At 43.4% G+C, this 18318-nt stretch overlaps 1 protein-coding gene across 1 annotated transcript in view; it reads right to left on the reverse strand.

Moving 5' to 3' along the window:
* Nucleotides 1-18318, reverse strand: part of LOC122815022 (leucine-rich repeat serine/threonine-protein kinase 2-like) — a 2570681-nt gene that overhangs the window by 2355093 nt on the left and 197270 nt on the right. The window contains 1 exon segment of the mRNA XM_044087274.1: nt 17890-18008. Coding sequence (XP_043943209.1) covers nt 17890-18008 — 119 coding nt within the window.

Raw genomic sequence — 18318 nt, forward strand, 5'->3', positions numbered from 1 at the left:
GGAATTGAAGAGAGAAATGTCGAGGAAGTTAGCAGGCTAACTAAGGAGGAGAGGTAAAGGAAGTAGAAGGGGTTGTGAGTCTTTACAGAGGGACAGAAAGAGACTAAGTGTGGTGAAGAGTGCAGGTCAAGTAGAGTGGGAGGAGTAAGAATGGGAGGGGTAGTAAGGAGAGGACTGTGATTAGTCAACTGGTATGAGTGGGAGGGGTAAGTCAGGAATAAATGTAGAGGTGCTGGGGGTGGGTGGCATTTGGGGGCAGGGTAGGGGAGCGGAGTGAGCCCGCAGGGCGAATGAAGTGGGAAGAGCCAAAGGAAGGAGAAATGAGAGGAAAACAATCAGTAGAGTGTGAGAGCCAGAAGGTAAGTTTGCACTGTTATGCTAAGTTAAAAAACTGACAGCAAACTAGAGTTGTAGTTGGATATAAAAAAAGAAATAACAGTACAAGAAGGTCAGAGGCTTTATGAGGGGTAGAGATGGGTATATGCAGAGTGGAGAAGTGGATAGGTAATCCAGGGAGAATAGAGAGGCAGAGAGCAGTAGAAAAGTTGTCTATGAACTATATGGGTGAGATAAGGAGAAGAGTGGGAAAGAAACTAGAGACAGCAAAATGGTAGAGATGTGCCACCTAGTGGGCAGTCAGTTTGATACAACAGAGAGCCCTGTAGAGGAATATCCTGTTAGGTGAAGGAAGGAGCTTACATATGACAAAGTAGGGGTAAAGAAATATAAGAGGGGGAGTAGGGTTATTTAATGGACAAGAAGAAAAATAAAAATGTAAAATAGGGACAGTAGGTTATTTTAGTGGGCAAGAAAAGGGAAAGCTTTGGCTGCTGGATGACCTGGCAGGGAAGCATATAGCGACCTACTAGAAAGTATGTATTACCTTCAAAATTGCAAAATGGATAAAGCACTGCACATACTTTCACTGTCAATGCCTTGCAGGGAGCAGGATGGGTTTTTAGTTTTAGAGTTTAAATGTCCTTGTTTGTGGAATCTTAGTATGGACTTCCGATAGGGTGCATTCAGGAGGTTAGAGCAGGAGTAGGCAGGAACACAGGCTGAAATATGCAAGGAGAGAAAAACAGTAATGAGGCATACAGTACAAGACGTAGGAGTTTATAATCAGGCAGTTATGACATACACCGAAATAAATGTGCAAAAGGTCCATCAGAGCTGAATCCAAGAATGGCCTTCATGCCAGGTATAGATCGTCTCTCACTAACCTGTAGGAGAAAGAGTACAGAGACAGTGTTTAAGGCAATCTGTATATAGAACAATGTGTTTATACTCTGGATTGTCCTGGTAAAGAACCTTTGTGGGCATTCCAACTGTTGCATATGTCTGGTCAGGTACATCCCAAAGGGGACATTACACTCAATGATGGGTCTGAAAAGGACAGAATAAAGTGTCACTGTGACTTCCTTGGTCCTGGATGCCTTATCCTTACTTATAGGTTGGGCTGCATAGAATGATTTTCTTCCTACCACATCTTGGTCAAAGGCCAAATTAGTGTCTACATATGTTCCCAAATCCCTGATTACCAGGTCATCTCTTACATGTGTTTTATTGATGGAGTAATTAGTTTGGGTGGGTGTTTTCCCAAGACACTACATTGCATTTCTTGGCACTGAGTTTTAGTCCGTGACTTCGGTACCAGTCACTTTTTTCTGTTAAATCATCATATAAGATAAGATGCGACTGTCATGGGAGGGAATCTATGATAGTTCTCAATTTGCAGTCATATGTGAACTTGGTCAGCCAAAGGCCAAGGCTGAGAAGTAGATGTCAAACAGGAGTGGTCCCAGCTCAGAGCACTAAGGTAACCTGCTAATGTCTGGTCTCTTTAGTGGAGGTGGTATTCCTAATCCTGACTTCCTGAGTCCTGTCTGTAAGCCAGCTGGCAATTTAGAGAGTTATGTAGGGGTTTATGGCCTGTTTGGTGAGTTTGTCAACTGTACCTGAGTGGATTATTGTATCAAATGGCTTAGCCAGGGCCAAGTAGGTGGCATGCACCATCTTCCCCTCATCCATTGCCTTGACAACCCTCTCAAAGAACCAAAACACAAACTTCAAATGATCCAAAAAACAAAGACAAAAAATGGACACACAGCCATGGAATGGATCCCACAATTGTAATAAACATAGCTCACGTGAAACAACAATAAAAGCTAAGTACTTTTGTCTTAAACAATGTTAAAACTTCATCAGATCACTGGGTTCAGGAATTCCTCAAAGTTTCTTCCACCTCAGAAAAATGTCCAAAGTGGAGTTCAGGGTTTTTCCACCTTAGCTGAGAACAGTCTGGGCAGTATCCCCCCTTACCAATTTTTAGGTTGCTAGCTGGTATGCCAGTACCTCTATGAGGCCATCTGACAGTCATCCTCCTCTCCATCCAGAAACATGCCTTCACTTCAGTGACTGCTGCAAATGTTGTATTCTTGCCTGTCATGCCCCTATCTCTCATATTTGCTAGCAATGCACAGAAGGCCTTCCTGCTCTTGTGCACCAGTGGGTCCCATGGTCAAACTATGAAAGGCGACAACCACTTCATGGTCACATTAAAATAGCAATTTAACTTCTTTTAACTAACAGAAACATGACTTGCTTAGAAGAAACACTACTAGATATGGCACCGCTTTACCTGTGGTATTGGTCTATCATTCAATGAACAGAGATGACAAGATCAATTATTTTTTTTTTTGCCTTAAATTAGAAATTACTTGTATTTTGGTAACGCTCCAGACCATGTCCCACTTTATGTAGAAAATGTAACATACTTCACCTTTTTTTTTTTACAAATCTGCTAAATCATCAACCAGCACAAATACTGACATTTGAAGTGGATACCATGTAACAACAAAATGATAAAACGTGTCACTTATATGAAATCTGGCAACAACTGCTGGCTTACTGAATCCAGGTTATTTATCCTGGAAGAGTGAAGCTACCAAGGAAAATAATGCAAGAAAAAAAACACACACACACACACACACACGCTCAAACTGCATGTGCGTGTGTGTGTGTGTGTGTGTGTGTGTGTGTGTGTGTGTGTGTGTATACATATATATATATATATATACATATATATATATATATATATATATATATATATACATATATATATATATATATATATACACATATATATATATATATATATATATATATATATATATATATATATATATATATATATATATATATATATATCTATATATATATATATATATATATATATATATATACACATACGTATAGGACTCCGCTGAAAATGGACACTTGTTCTCCAGTCCAGATATGTAGCCCACAGTGATCTGTAACTGGAACTAGACACTTTGTGAACACTCTTGGTGCAGTGGATAGTCCAGATCCATAAGGCCCTCAGGAATTGCTATTGAACTGTAGCCACCAAACAGGCTTCATGCCTCATGAATGGGGAACATCAACAGTCATCCCTTTGCACAAAGGTGGGCTATCTACACACCCTAGAAACTATAGACTCATAAGTCTCATTAGTCTCATATGCAAAGCCATGGAAAGAATTAACATGGAAATTATCAATAATTACATAGGAAACCTTTAGACAGTGGACCCAACCCTATTTGGTTTCCTCAAGGGCAAGTTATGCCTACTCAACCTGCAACACTTCTCTGAAAAGGTCACCAAAGCAATCGAGGAGGGCAAAATGATTCACACTGCCTAACATGACCGGGTCAAAGCATTTGACACAATCCCCCATTCAGGCACTGTTGACAAACTTAAGAGGTTAGGTACAAAACCTTATGTAACCCAATGGTTAGCCATGTGCCTCACTGACAGGACCTAGGAAGTTAGAATTGTGGAGTCCACCTCTAGTAACAAGTCAGTCACAAGTGGAGTCCTCAGGGATTGGTCCTGGGAGTGCTCCTTTTTGGTGTTTACTTCTCTGAAGTCAAAGCCAACGTCAATAGCCTTTGGCTGACTAAATCTGAAGATGACTGCAAATTAGGAGCTGTTATTGAATTGCCCACCAACTCAAATGTTGTCCAGGAAGGGCTGACTTAAATAAACAACTGGTGCCAGAGCCATGGGCTAAAACTAAATGCCAAAAAAATGCATAATAGTATCCTTCTGAAGTCATCCACCCCTGGTAACTATCACATTGATAACACATCCCTAAGAGTGGACCCAGTAGTCAGGGACTTACGGACAGATACAGACAGTAATCTAGCCTTTGACCATGTGTCTACAGTAGTCAGGAAATCATTTTATATTGCCTAACTTATAAACAAAGGCACAGCATCTAGGTTCAAGGAAGTAATTCTTCCACTGTACTTGGTATTCTTCAGACCTATCACTGAGTACAACCCCCCCCCCCATTTGGTATGTACCTAAACAGTCATATCCAATAATTGGAATGTCCACAGAAGTTCCTCACTAAAAGAATACAGGGCATAAGCAACATGCCCTGTGAAGACTGCCTCAAAGTTCTATCCCTGTATTCTGTCTCATACCGGCTGTTGAGGGGGGATCTATGCCTGGCATACAAAGCATTGTCAGACCCCACTCTGATGGAGCTCTTCCATATCCACAAAACAAACAACACCAGAATTACCCATTCTAAAGACTTAAAACTTGCTTGTGATATAAACAGGACCTGCTGGAGAGACAGGTATTTATCCCATAGACTACCCATTCTCTGGAACAGGCTCCCCATCCATGTCAAGCAGAGTTCCTCTCTAACCCAATTCAAGAATAACTTGGAAAATTGGATGGGGAACAGGAAATTCATTCCTGATTTGGCACCTATCTCTCTAATGGACACAGGCAGCCTGTAAATGGTTCTTCTCACAGGCCTTGTCAGAGATTTGGGATGCATTGCTAGGCTTAAAAATGGCCTTGTAGTCATTAGCCTAGTAAACACCTGTAAAGGATAAGGCACAGAACTGATAATACCACACAGGCAAAACCTTAAAAAAGGCTGAAGTATGGATGAATAGGAATGTGATGATAGGCATCTTTTAACTCTAGTGTTACCAGAAATTTGAAAGAGGAAGAAGAATCAACAGGTTGTGAAGTAACATCATTTGGAATTTGGGCACTATCGCAAACAGTTTAGGAAAGAAGGATCCAGAACTGGTCTCCAAGTGTTTTCTTTCTTTAGAACTAGGAACATCCTTGAATAAAACTCCTTCCCCACCTGGGGAGGAGGAACTGGTTTTATCGCATCTTAGGACAGCATGTGATGAAGAACAGGAGGAATTAAAACAGTGTGATGTGCAGGATGAGGAATGATACCATGGGAAGAAGGAATTTACTCCTACTGCCACCTGTAACCCTGATGAATGATTTTCACAAAAAAGAAGTTATGTCTTACCATAACGTTCCATCTGTGTTGTTTATCTTCTTCCATTCATCACTGTTGGGGGTTCAGTTCCGAGCCCTTGGAACCGAGTCAGCCTTTTTACCAATCTCCAGCCAGCCAAAAAACTCTCGAGCTAAGTCTCTACCCAGAATGCCCTTCTCCCTGTTACCTCAGACCAAATTTGCTAGAGAAAAAGAAGTAAAGTCGAGGCCACTCCTGCGCAAATACCCTAGGACACCACTTAGACCCAAAGCATCTCCCAGCAGCCTTTGGAGGGGGAAGGAGAGTGGGAAGTGATGAATGAAAGAAGATAAACAACACAGATGGAATGTTATGGTAAGCCATAACTTCTTTATCTGATGTTGTTAATCTTCTTTCCATTCATCACTGATGAGACAGAATCCCAAGCTACCTTGAGGTCCACGGGAGGCCCTTATGGAAGAATATTCCTGAATACCATTGAGCCGAAGGCAGCTCTCCCTCTGGAGACCAGGTCCAATTTGTAATGATTGATAAAGGTATGAGGCTTAGCCCAAGTAGCTGCTGCGTAGATGTCATCCATGGAAGCCCTGGAATGGAAAGCTACAGATGTTGCTATACATCTAGTGGAGTGAGCTTTAACTTTTGCCATAGGTTCATTACTGAGGGAATAGATGAAATGTATACAGTCCCTTAGCCATTTTGATAATGTAACCTTGGAAATGGCCTCTCCCATTCTGGGCCCAGAAAAGGAGATGAAAAGCTGTTCAGATTTACAGATAGATTTGGTCCTGTCTAGGTAAAATCTCAATTGTTTATGTACGTCTAAGGAGAGAAGGCAGTACTCTCCTCTACTGGCAAAATTCGGAAAGAACAGTGGTAGATCAATGGTCTGGTTTATGGAGAATTCAGAAACAACTTCGGGAAGGAAGGATTGAGTCATCCGAAGTGATACTCTGTCTTTATGAAAGACCAGATAGGGCCTCTTGATACACAATGCCTGCAGCTCGAGACCCTTCTGGCAGATATGATGGCTACCAACAACAAGGATTTACAAGACAAAACTTTAGGTCACACTTTGCAGCAGGTTCAAAAGGTTTTTGAGTCAAAGACTGAAGGACTAAAGTGAGGTTTCATGGTTCCATGGGCTGTCAGACAGGAGGCCTGATATGAGAGGTCCCCTTGAGGAAGGCCTTGCAAAGGCGTAAAGAGATAAGAGGGGTGCCATCTATACCACTGTGGAAATTAGAAATTGCCGCTAGATGTACTCATACGGTAGAGGCAGAGGCTCCATTATCAAAAAAACTTAGCCAGGTATTGAAGCATTGCAGTGACTGGATGCGAATACGGATCTAGCATGTTATCCTTGGACCAGCTGGAGAACCTTTTCCACTTCTCCTGATACAGTCTTCTGGTGGATGGTTTATGAGAGGCCAGAATTACGTTTCGAACAGGTGAGGGAAGATTAGCTTGTCTGGCGACTAATGGAAATGGAGAAACCGAGCTGTCAGCTTGAGACTGGACAGATTTGGGTGACTCAACCCTTGGGGGTGAGTAATTAGATCTGGTAGAGGGGTCCAGAATCCATGGCGGATATACTAGGTGAGGCCAAAGGAAGGGGAAACAAACTTGTCGAGGCCAGAACGGAGCTATGAGGATCACCTTGTATCACAACTGAAGGGCTTTCTTTAGAAATTGTGGAATCAGGAGGATGGGAGAATAAGAGTAAAGAAGTCCAGTGGACCAATTGTGGATTACAGCTGCCCTCAGTGACTCCCCCTTAGGGGAAAGTATGGCAAAATAGCTGCTCCACTTGTTGTTCGATGGAGAAGCGAAAAGGTCGCAGCAAGGCTGGCCCCAGTGGCTGAAGATTTCTGTCGCCACCTCGGGGTTGAGAGACCACTCGTGAGGCATGAGGATGCATCTGCTCAATTTGTCCGCAATCAAGTTGGAGCTTCCCAGGATATGCGTCATCAGAAAGCGGTTGGAAGCTATCGCCCACTGCCAAATTCTCATGGTCTCTCAACATAGGGGGTAGGACTTGGTTTCTCTTTGCTTTGCCCCACTGACATATTGTCTGACTGAATCACAATTGTTCCAAAAGGGAGAGCCGAATGAAAGACCTACAACACTAACTGCACAGCTCTCAGTTCCAGAACACTGATATGCAGGTGGGCCTCTAAGGTGGACCAAGTGCCTTGGACTGTTTTTCCCTGGAAATGGCCCTCCACTCAATCAGGGATGCATCCGTGGTCACAATGGCTCTGGGCTGAGGGGATTGAAATGGGCGACTCCAAAATTCTACTTCTGGCCTCATCTACCAAAGGAGGTCCTGTATGCAGGTGTTGGTTATTCGAATCTGGTAATGGGGGGGGGGGGGTGATAGTTTGGGAACCATTGACAAAGAAGGAGCCATTGCAGGATCCACATATGTAGCTTTGCTAGAGGCCCTATTGGGATTGAAGCTGCCATCAAACCTAGGGCCTGAAGAACTTCCCTTGCTGAGACTTTTGTTTGAGAGAGTATCACTTGCAGCTGAAGCCTCAATCAGTGGAGTCGCTGAATTGGGAGTGATACTAGACAGGACTGAGTACTGAACACTGCTCCAATGAACTTTATTTGCTGTGTAGGAGTAAGGTTTGACTTCTCCCAATGTATCGTCAGTCCCAACAATTTTACCAGAGAGAGAGTATAATGCAATGCTGTTACCAGAATATGCTTGGTGGGGGCGGTGAGGAGCCAGTCGTCCAGATATGGAAACACCAGGAATCCTTGTAGTCTCAAGTGAGCTGTTACCATTGCAATGCCTTTCGTGAACACTCTGGGGGCTCTAGAGAGACCAAAGAGCAGGGCATGAAATTGATAATGACTGGCCCCTACCCAGAAGCGAAGCAGACTGCTGGAGCATTTGTCCATCTTGATATGGTAATATGCGTCCTGGAGATCTATCAAGCACATCCAATCACCTTCTCTTAAAAAGGGAAGAATGGACTGGCCATTCCAGAATTTGGTTTGGGTGATAGACTTGTTTAAGCTGCTGAGATCGAAAATGGGTCTCCAGTCTCCTGTCTTTTTTGACACCAAAAAGAATCTTGAGTAAAATCCGGATCCGCGTTGGTCTGTTGAGACTGGTTGGATGACTCTTTTTTGAGATAGCTTTATAATCTCTGAAGCTGCTTCTTCCCTTTGACTAGGTGGAACGTCGGGAAGTTTTCTTGGAAGGTTTGGCTGACAAGAAAGGGTAATGGTGTGACCTCTGGTGATGATACTCTGCACCCAACGATCGGTGGTAATAGATTGTAGGCAGCTTGGTGCAGAGAGAAATGACTGCTTCCAGAGGTAAGCAATTGGGCTGCTCCTCAGGAGCGCTGGTAAGGCTGTCCAGAGAAGGACTCCCTGGAGCCTTGGTTACAAGGTCCCCCTCTGGCTCTGTACGGGCATCTTCCGGAATTGTCACTCCCTCTGTCCCTGGGGGTATCATCACCAGGGGCGGCACGGAATGGACCCTGAGATTTTTTGTGCCACATTTTTCCACTCCTCTGATTCCTGGAGAAGGTATGCTGAGGATTGGAATAGCATAGGCCTATGTCAGACAGGGTCTTTCCGTCTTGCTCACACCTGGCTAGCGTGTCCTTCACTTTAAAAAAAAAAAGGACAAAGCTTTGATGGAAGCAGTCAGAAAGGAAGACTTGAAAGGGTTCGCAAGGTCACAAATGCGCATCCAGGCATGACGCCTCATGACAATGCCTGAACCCGCTACACTAGCCACCCCTTCAATCACATGTGAAAGCAACCGCATGGACAAGTTGGACATAGATTCCAGGGTTGCGAGCTGCGAAGCCACTTTGTCCCTGACCTCGTCAGACAACTGTCCTGCAAGCGTCCCAGAGAGTTCAGAAATCAAGTTCCTCTGGATCCTCGTAAAATGTGCCAAACAGTTCAGGGACCATATAGCAAAGGTCCCTGATGCCAAAACACACCTCCCAAGTCTGTCTACCGCACGGAACTCCCTGTTGGGCAGATGGACAGCGGGACTTTCCTCAGCCAAGTCTTTATTCGTTGCTGCCGCCACCACCACAGCATCGACTGGTAACCCTTTGGACCAATGCGGGTTCTTCTCCTTGGGAGGGCAAAGAATTTTGTCTGGACTCTGAGGGATCACCTCAATGAAATCAGGGTTCTTCCAAGCACGCTGCACGATGAGCTGTACAAGCTCGTCGGCAGGCGGGGTCACCCAAGAGGTAGAAGGCCAGGCGCAGAAAGCCTGCAGGAACACTGATTCCTCAGATGAAGGGTTGGAGGGCTTCCAGTCACCTCTCTGCTTAAGCATTTCCAGGATGTCTCCAAAGGAGACATAATCAGGAGGTGACCGTGGGGACCCTTCACCATCATCGTAATCTGTGTCTTCAGTTAAGAACTCCTCGGGTGAGTACATGTGCTTCCTCTTGCACGTCCTCTTTTGAGGGGGCTCTTCAGTGAGGGTCTCTGAGGATGACTTGGAAGAGCGGGTTCCCTGTAACAGGGGCGTCCTTTGGCTTCTCTGCCCAGTATCCTGGGGAGGTGGTCTGTGACAGTTGTAGCTCAGGGGGTGAAAACTGGGGTTTCGACATCAAAGGAGTGCTGCCAAAAGCAAAATCCCTCTCCATCGCGCAGAAGGCAAGCCTGCCCGAAGAGGGATGGGAGCCCAGAACTGAGAAAGACTACCTCGGAACCGGGGTCACACCCAACTCCGACAAAACTGCCCCTACGGGTGGAGCCTCAAGCAGGCTCTGTCTGGACGTGGCTATCGTCGCTGAGGATGGAACCATGGAGAAAGACAGCTCTGTGCCATGGGCCAAAGCGCCCGTCCCCTAATCCCCAGATTGAGGAAGGACTGGTTCCAGAGGAACCAAAGACCAAAGGAGCAAACTTGGAGCCGGAGTGAGATGCACTGTAGGTGCCAAGGTGGTGGGTTCCAAGAAAGATGTCAGGGCAGAGGGCTGCAGAACCGAGATGGTTGAAGGAGGTGTGTAAGAGGGAGTCCGTCGATAAGTCAACCCAAGTCCTGCAGGTGGATGGGTCTTAGAAAGTCTGGGTATCCCCCCGGCTAAGAACAGCTGGTCCACAAGATGCACCATGTCATGTTCCGACAGGCTCTTGGTGGATCTAGTGAATAATCCGGATGGAGAGTCAGGACATTCAATGAAGGGGCTATACACTTGGCCCAGAAATGGATCTACAGAAGGGGAGTATCAGGTCCGTGGTGCAAGGTCTATCGGCACAGAAGTCTCAAGTTTCGAGACCGGGAGTAAAGGGGTCAAATCCAGTGAAGTCGGTACAACACTCGGTGCCAAAGCGGCACTCGGAGCCGAAACGGTCGGTTCCAAAATAGTAACTAACAAAGTAGACGAAGGTGTGCCCTGAGCCTAAGTGGCCACAGGTGCTGAAGTCGAAATAGGTGTAATAAGGTCTATAATCAGTGCCAGAGACAGGACCGGTGCCGAAACTGGTGCCAGTAGCGAAAGTTTCAAAATGCTCAGAGCCGAGGAAGATGGGAGCTGTAGAGGCAAATTTATGCTCTGAAGACAACTTTGGGATCTTTGATTTCACAGGCTTGCCCTGATCACCCAATGGTGAGGAGGGAACTGATTGGAACCTCTTTTTGTCTTTAGTAGGAGGGGTTGAGACCTCCATTGCAGAAATGGCCTCTGAAAAGGGAGACTTGAGTAACCCTTTCAGAATCAGTTTATTTTTGGGCTCATTAAGAGTGTGTTGACTGAAACTGACAAATGTCACACAGAGGCTGCACCAAAAGGGGGGGCACTCCCAAACAGTATACACAGTCATTTTGAGAATTACTATTAGGTTACTTGCCATTACATGAAACACAATGCTTAAAACCTGAAGTACCCTTCTTATCCGACATCTTGATAAAGAGGCACTACGGGCCAACAGTATAATCCAATTAGTCAAACACCGTTCAAAGAAGTCACAATTATATCAATACAGTGGTATGTAGAGAAGAAAGAAAACACCTTACTAAACACCCAACGCTAATAGGTTAAACAAGAAAGACAATACTTATTGAAGGAATAACCACAAGGGTAAGGGAGGAAAGGTCGTACCAACATTGCACTTAAAAGTTTACCAACGGTAAGTACGGGTAGAGTACAGGAGGAAAAAATAAGATCAGACAGAAGAAAACACACTAGAAATACTATTCACTCAATAAAAAATGAAGATATAGAAAATTTTCCGCACAAATATCATATAAAGTTCCACTTAGCTGAGAGCTCGGCTGAAACGTGGCTTTACGGCTACAAGGCAAATGAGATCTGGAGTAACAGGGAGAAGGACATTCTGGGTAGAGACTTAGCTTAAGAGTTTTTTGGCTGGCGCGAGCTTGGTAAAAAGGCAAATTAGGTTCTGAGGGCTCAGAACCGAACCCATCAGTGATGAATGGAAAGAAGATTAACATCATCAGATCATTTGTTTGAAACAATCTTTTGCCAAACAGAAAATTGGAGATTCAAACTTTCAGGAAGAGAAAGAGGGTCAGGGTGGGATGGGGTCACACGGTCTCTTGAACACTCATTCATACTTGGAGTGTCGTTGGTTTGGGGAGGTTTCAGACTCCTTGCCACTTCTTAAACATCTGTTTCCTCAAATTGTTTATTCATTTTTTTTGCCAAAATTGGATGATCTTGCCCCTTTCATCACACTTTCTGCTCCTCTCTGCAGCAGAAGGGCCAAACACTAAATGTCTATCGAAGGGAGAATTTAAAATCTCATTTTTAACATCAACTGGAAGGTTCTGAGAATGCAGTCAAGAAAACCTCCTCAAATTTGTACCAGTGGCCATAGCCCTGGAAGAAGTATCAACAGAGTCATACACACACAAATACACACACTCTGCAAACAATTAAGTTACCTGTGCAGTAGAAGAAACAAAGTTATCTAAAGCAGATTTTTCTTCACAAAAAGAAACTGTAGATAAAACATTCCTCATACTTTCACAATATGTCAATACACTTTAACATATGAGGCTGGCAATTTAAACTTCTGAAATTCAAAGCTGAAAAAATATACACTTTCTTCCGTATCTATCAATAATTTTCCCAATCTTATTAGAAAGAGTAGGGCGGGAATTAACTAAACGCTTAGCAGCACGGGAGTCAACTAAGGCTATAATTGCTGGGTCAGGTTTGGGAATTATGTATACAAATTTAAAAGATGGAGGAACTTTATATATCCTACCTGCCTTTTTAGGGACATCTGGCTATCAGGAAAATTGCAGGCAGTAAGACACAAATCTTCTAATGCAGACAGGATACCAGGAATGGCTGTAGATTCTAGAAAATCCTTGTGTAACAACAGTATTTTCTGAGGGACTGAGAAACCTCAGTGTGCTCCCACTGAAAACACTGGGACATTCTATCAATAGTCTCAGAGAAACAGACCCCCCCCCCCCCCAGGGAGAATCAGAAACTGGGCTCTCCTCTGAATCAGAAATCTGAGGACAAGACCCTAAATTTGTCTCTATATCTTCCTGTTCAGATTCAGAATCTTGAATCTCTTCAGGAAAGGAGGCATCCATCCTTATTTTACCGGAAACTACTCTTCAAGAAGGATCAATAGCCTGAATCAAACCCTGAGCCAGTCCCAGTAAACTACTCCTATCCAAAGAAATTTGAGGAGGAGGAGATATGTGCTTGGTTTTCTGTTTCTTTTTGACAGGAAAAATGGGGCCAACCATATTACTAATGGTAGCTGCTGCTTCCTCAGGGATGAGTACAGCATTCTGACACAACAGGGAAACTTTCCCTGTTCTCTCTCCCAGGACTGACAAGATTGGTTCTCCCTTGACAGTGAGGGGACCCCAAAAGCCACACAGGATATGGCTAACCCCATTGTCCTACACCACAGGAATCTGGGGTAAAAGACGAGTGGTCTGAGGTACAACATATGGCCACAGCAAAGTCACCCACCTGTGGCTGAGGCAAATTGCTAGTCTGCTGTGGTGGTAAAGGCTGTTTTAAGTTTTTCTTTTTGTGGCTGGAAGAAGGACTGACCATAGGAGTGACAATCAGTTCCATGGTCAAGCTAAAAATAGTGCCTCTATTCTGAGGAAAACAAGCAACAATGCAGTAACTACAGTCCACAAAGGTTATTTTTTTTTATTTTTAACAGAAAAACACAGTAAAAGCACTTTAAAACACTATGTCAGTCCCGCAGCCTTAAAATAGACACAATTTAGCCACAGAAAATAGTTTATCAGTTAGATAACACTACCTTTAAACTGACAAACAAGTGCTCCATTAAAAGGACTTTATAGTCTCAACACAATCCGCTAGCTTTAAAATAACTTTCCTGAAAAAGAAAGTAATTAAACATCAGTAAAAAATAAGAACATGGAAGGTTTTTTCCCCAAAGGGAACTTATCTGCCCATCTAAGAAAAGCATAAGCTGATTGTCGATCCTCAAAAACCTCAGAGGAACATACTTTTCAATGGCAGTAAAGCTCTGCAGGGCTTCACACCCAAATTTGACTTTTAGGCAGCTCAGTTCAAGCTGCTTGACAGTTTGGGCTTGTGGAAGTTGCTCTGAAGCTTTGAAAGCTGTCTGGCTGTTATATCCTTAGTAGGATATATAACCCATTTAGTTAAGGCTACTGTAGTAGTGAATAATACGAAGCACGCTGTGCAAATCCACAGTGGTGTAACTGCATTCAACATGAAAAATGAAGACAACTGCAAACCGGGTACCTAAACATAGCTTCATTCTAAAGTGACAGACTTGAAAAACGGACCAGTTGTAAAAACTGTTAACATTTAGGAGACAAAGTAAGGAACAGAATAACATAGAATATTAAGTGAATGAAGTTATGGCTATTCATGCTTTCCAAGAAAATAACTGGAGGTAGAGGTGCCCATATGCAAACAACTATGAGGGTTCAAATTACCCAGCACCAAATGAAGGAAAAACAAGGGAGTTCTAGTGGTCTTACCTGAGAACTGGCAACATCTAGGGTCTAAAAAAGACAGCAGAAAAAAATGTCACCCTCAGAAATGGTTAGAAGAGAAGCAATCCAGTTTCATACTTTCCTGACCCAAACAAGCAATGCACTAAGGAATTTCTTGGGTATGGCTGGTGGATGCTACAGTCAGTGCAAAGCATCTTTCATCATTGTGAAGGAAATGTCAAAGTCGTCAAGGGGTGGATGTATTAAAGTTTCAGCAAACAAATGAAGACTTGTCATCGCAGTTAGTCTTCAAAGGGAGGACTTCAGAGTTCACATTCACAGTAACTGGAAAAGGTCAGGGTGCAGTTTCCCCACTGTGACTCTTGCAGATTAAATGACCATTAGTACACATTCACAGACACCATTATTTTCTGTTTGAAGAAGGCATGATCTGGAAATGGGCAAAGGCTACTGTGTGAAAGTGAGGAATTCCCATTTCTGAAATGTTCAGAAACATACTACCACTCACCCTTCACATACAGTGCTAGAAGCTGCAAATATGTAACTGAAAAGCTGCCATTTGTTCTGGTTTACGTAGACATGATGACAAGACATTAGTACATCAGTACGATTTGGTATATATTGGCACAGTAGAGTTCTGGTCTTTCAATCATCTCCACTATCTGGAAATCCCAAGAATGAGGGTGGGAGCACCATCTTCTACCCTTCATTCACTACCAAGGGCAGGGTCAGGGTGCAGGTTCCCCACTGTGACTCTTGCAGATTAGGTGACCATAAGTACACATGCCCAGAAGCCATTACTTTCTGTTTGAAGAACACACGACCTGGAAAGTGACAAAGGCTATAGTGTAACTGACAGGTTTTAAAATGGTTCCAGACTTGGAGGCCATAGGCCTGAAATTCTGATTCCTTAAATATCACCTGCAAAGGTCTGTTTTGAGAAGTAGCCCCTTGTTGTCAAATAAACTCTTCTTTGTAGGTTACTGCATACACAATTAAATAGTGGCATGTTTACAGGGTCAAAGGTGCATTCTAGGCTAATGAACACGGGGACCTTTTAAGCCTAGCAATGCATAACAAGTCTCTGACAAGTTCCGATACCTGTGATAAGTATAAGCAGAGCTTTGGAAGATGAAACATTTACAAGCAGGAGCCTAAGAGACGAGCCATTTACAGGCTGCCTGTGTCCATTACAGACATAGGTGCCAAACCAGGGATGAATTTCTTGTTCCCCATCCAACTGTCCAAGTTACACTTAAACTGTGTTATGGAGGAACTCTGCTTCACATAAATGTGTAGCCTGTTCCAGGGAAGGGGTAGTCTCAGAGATACATACCTGTCTCTCCAGCAGGTCCTATTTATATCACAGGCAAGGGTTACGTCTTTAGAATGAGTAATTCTGGTGCTGTTTATTTTGTGGATATGCAGTGCGTCGATCACAGTGGAGCCCGATGATGTCTTGTATGCCAGGCATAAATATCTCAACAGCCTGTAGAGATGTTTTGCAATGTAGAAGTCACTTATGCCTGGTATTCTTTTAGTAAGGAACCTCTGTGGATGTTCCAACTCTTGGATGTACCTGGTTAGGTACATATCAAAAGGGGAACTATACTCAATGACAGGTCTGATGAATGGCAAATACAGTGGAACAATAACCTCCTTGGACCTAAATGCCATACCTTTGTTTATAACTTGCACATCATAGAACGACTTCCTCATTGTTGCACACGGTTGATGATCAAATGATTAGATTACTATCTGTGTGTGTCCCCGAGTCCCTGATTACTGGGTCAGCTCTTAGGGGTGTGCTATTCATATGACAGTTACCAGGGGTGGATGACTTCCGAAGAAAACTATTACGCATTTCCTGTCATTTAGTTTTAGTCCATGGCTATGACAAGAGTTAATTGTCTATGTCAGCCCTTCCAGGAGAACATTTGTGTTTGTGGGGGATTCTATGAGTGCTCCTCTCTTGCAATCAGCTGCAAATTTACTCTGCTAGAGGCCACTGACATTGGGCTTGACGTCTCAGAAGTAAATGCCAAAAAGAAGCAGTTCTAAGAATGATCCCTGAGGGACTCCACTTCTGACTTGTCTCTTTGTAGAGGTGAATTCCCCAATTCTAACTTCCTGGGTCCTGTCTGTGAGCCAGCTGGCTATCCACCAGATGACATAAGGGTTTATACCTAGCCTCTTGAGTTTGCTAATAATGCCCAAGTAGGGTAATGTGTAAATATCTTAGCTGAGTCAAAGTAGTCAGTATGAACCATTTTGCCCTCATCCATTACTTTGGTTACCTTCTCAAAGAAGTCCACCAGGCTAAGTAAGCACAACCTGCCTTTAACAAAACCAAACTAGGCTGGTTCCAGTGTCTGGATGTTTCCTATGTCATTATTGATCATTTCCATCATAATTCTTTCCATGGCTTTGCATGTGAGACTAGTGAGACTTAAGGATCTGTACTTTCCAGGGTCTGTAGATAACTCACCTTTGGGCAGAGGGATGATGGTTGCTACTCTCCATTCATGAGGCATGAAGCCTGTTTTGGAGGCTACAATTAAACAGTGATTCCAGATGGCCTGACAGGTCATGTTCCAGGTTATCTGAAGGCAGTCTGGGATATCATTAGGGCCCATCGATGCAGTGTTCTTGACCTTAGAGACAGCACTGAGGACCTGTTCCTAGTGAAAGTAGGAACCATGATATTCATGGTATTTCCTGAGGGGAGGCTGGGATGGCGGGAGGTATAAAGTTAGAGCTGACTTTGTCTACTACTAGGTTTGCTATGTCTTCTGGCTCAGTATAGGTGGCTCCATTAACAATGACCTCTGTACACAACTGTGTAATACCTTTGAGGTTGCAGACATAGCTAAAGAATGCCTTGAGGTTGTCCTTGGCCTCATATGACACAAAATACGCTGAATGTAAAAAAAAATTGTTTATCTGTCTTCTTTCTCAGCATGTTGTTGATGCTGGGCATGCTGATGAAGGAATGTTACACTTACATGGCTGAAGATTCAAGAATCATATCCAGTTTGAAGGTGTGGCCTGACATGGGCCATGTACACTGGAAGTATGATTTTTTTTTGTAATGCACACTCTTTTTGGCTTCCTAGAGCTGACCATCAACTGCTATCAGGACCTTTCCTCGGCCAGTAGGTCTGCTGCACCTACTGTAGCCTCTTTCAAATTAATTCTGATACATGCTTAGGTCTGGTGAGAAGATCAAGGAGCCTACAGCATACTGCAGCCAGGGAGTTTTTTCTCCTAATTTCTCCTCACTTGTGTAAACTCTTCCTTTCCCCAGGTAATGGCAAGCAATGGGCCTACATAGTCTCTTCTGTGCCTTAATATGTAACTCAGCCCAAGTCCTGACCCCCCCCCACTATCCAGGATCATCTGCATTGATGCACATGAGCATGTTTCCTATGACAGTGAAACAAACAAGCCCACACAATCTATAGGACACTAGTGTTTAGAAATAATACTGACTACGAAAAATAATATGAAGTGATTTGCAGCAGTAGATAAAATACTGATTTGCTTTAACATGTACTTTACTTTAAAATTAAAATCTTGTTACTCCAGATATTTGTCTACTTACCACAATTAAAAAAACATGCAATAACTCGAAGTGCTTCTATCTGGACAGCTGGCACACTTTCATGCTTCTTCATGACTGCAATTATACCCGACACAGTTTGAGTCTCATTCTTAGGTGCACTTAAAATAATATTGTATAGAAATAGTTAGAATGGATTCCCTCCATTTGGAAAAAAAAAAACAAAACAAAAGAAAGACAAAAGAACAGCACATCACACGTCTCTTTGTATATATTCTGCATTATTTGTAGCAACATTTCAAGATTTACAGTTTTATTTATAAGTTAGTTGTAAAATACATACACTCATTCATCCATTATATAATCATTCACCAAGACTGGAATTCAGAAAGAGATCCACATGCCCACAAACTGCAGAGACCAAAAATTGCAGTTTACGCAAACACAGAAATTGTGATTGACAGACATGTT

This window comes from Protopterus annectens, chromosome 11.part0 (genome assembly GCF_019279795.1).
Source record: "Protopterus annectens isolate FY-2018-M chromosome 11.part0, PAN1.0, whole genome shotgun sequence".
NCBI classification, from domain to species: domain Eukaryota; kingdom Metazoa; phylum Chordata; order Ceratodontiformes; family Protopteridae; genus Protopterus; species Protopterus annectens.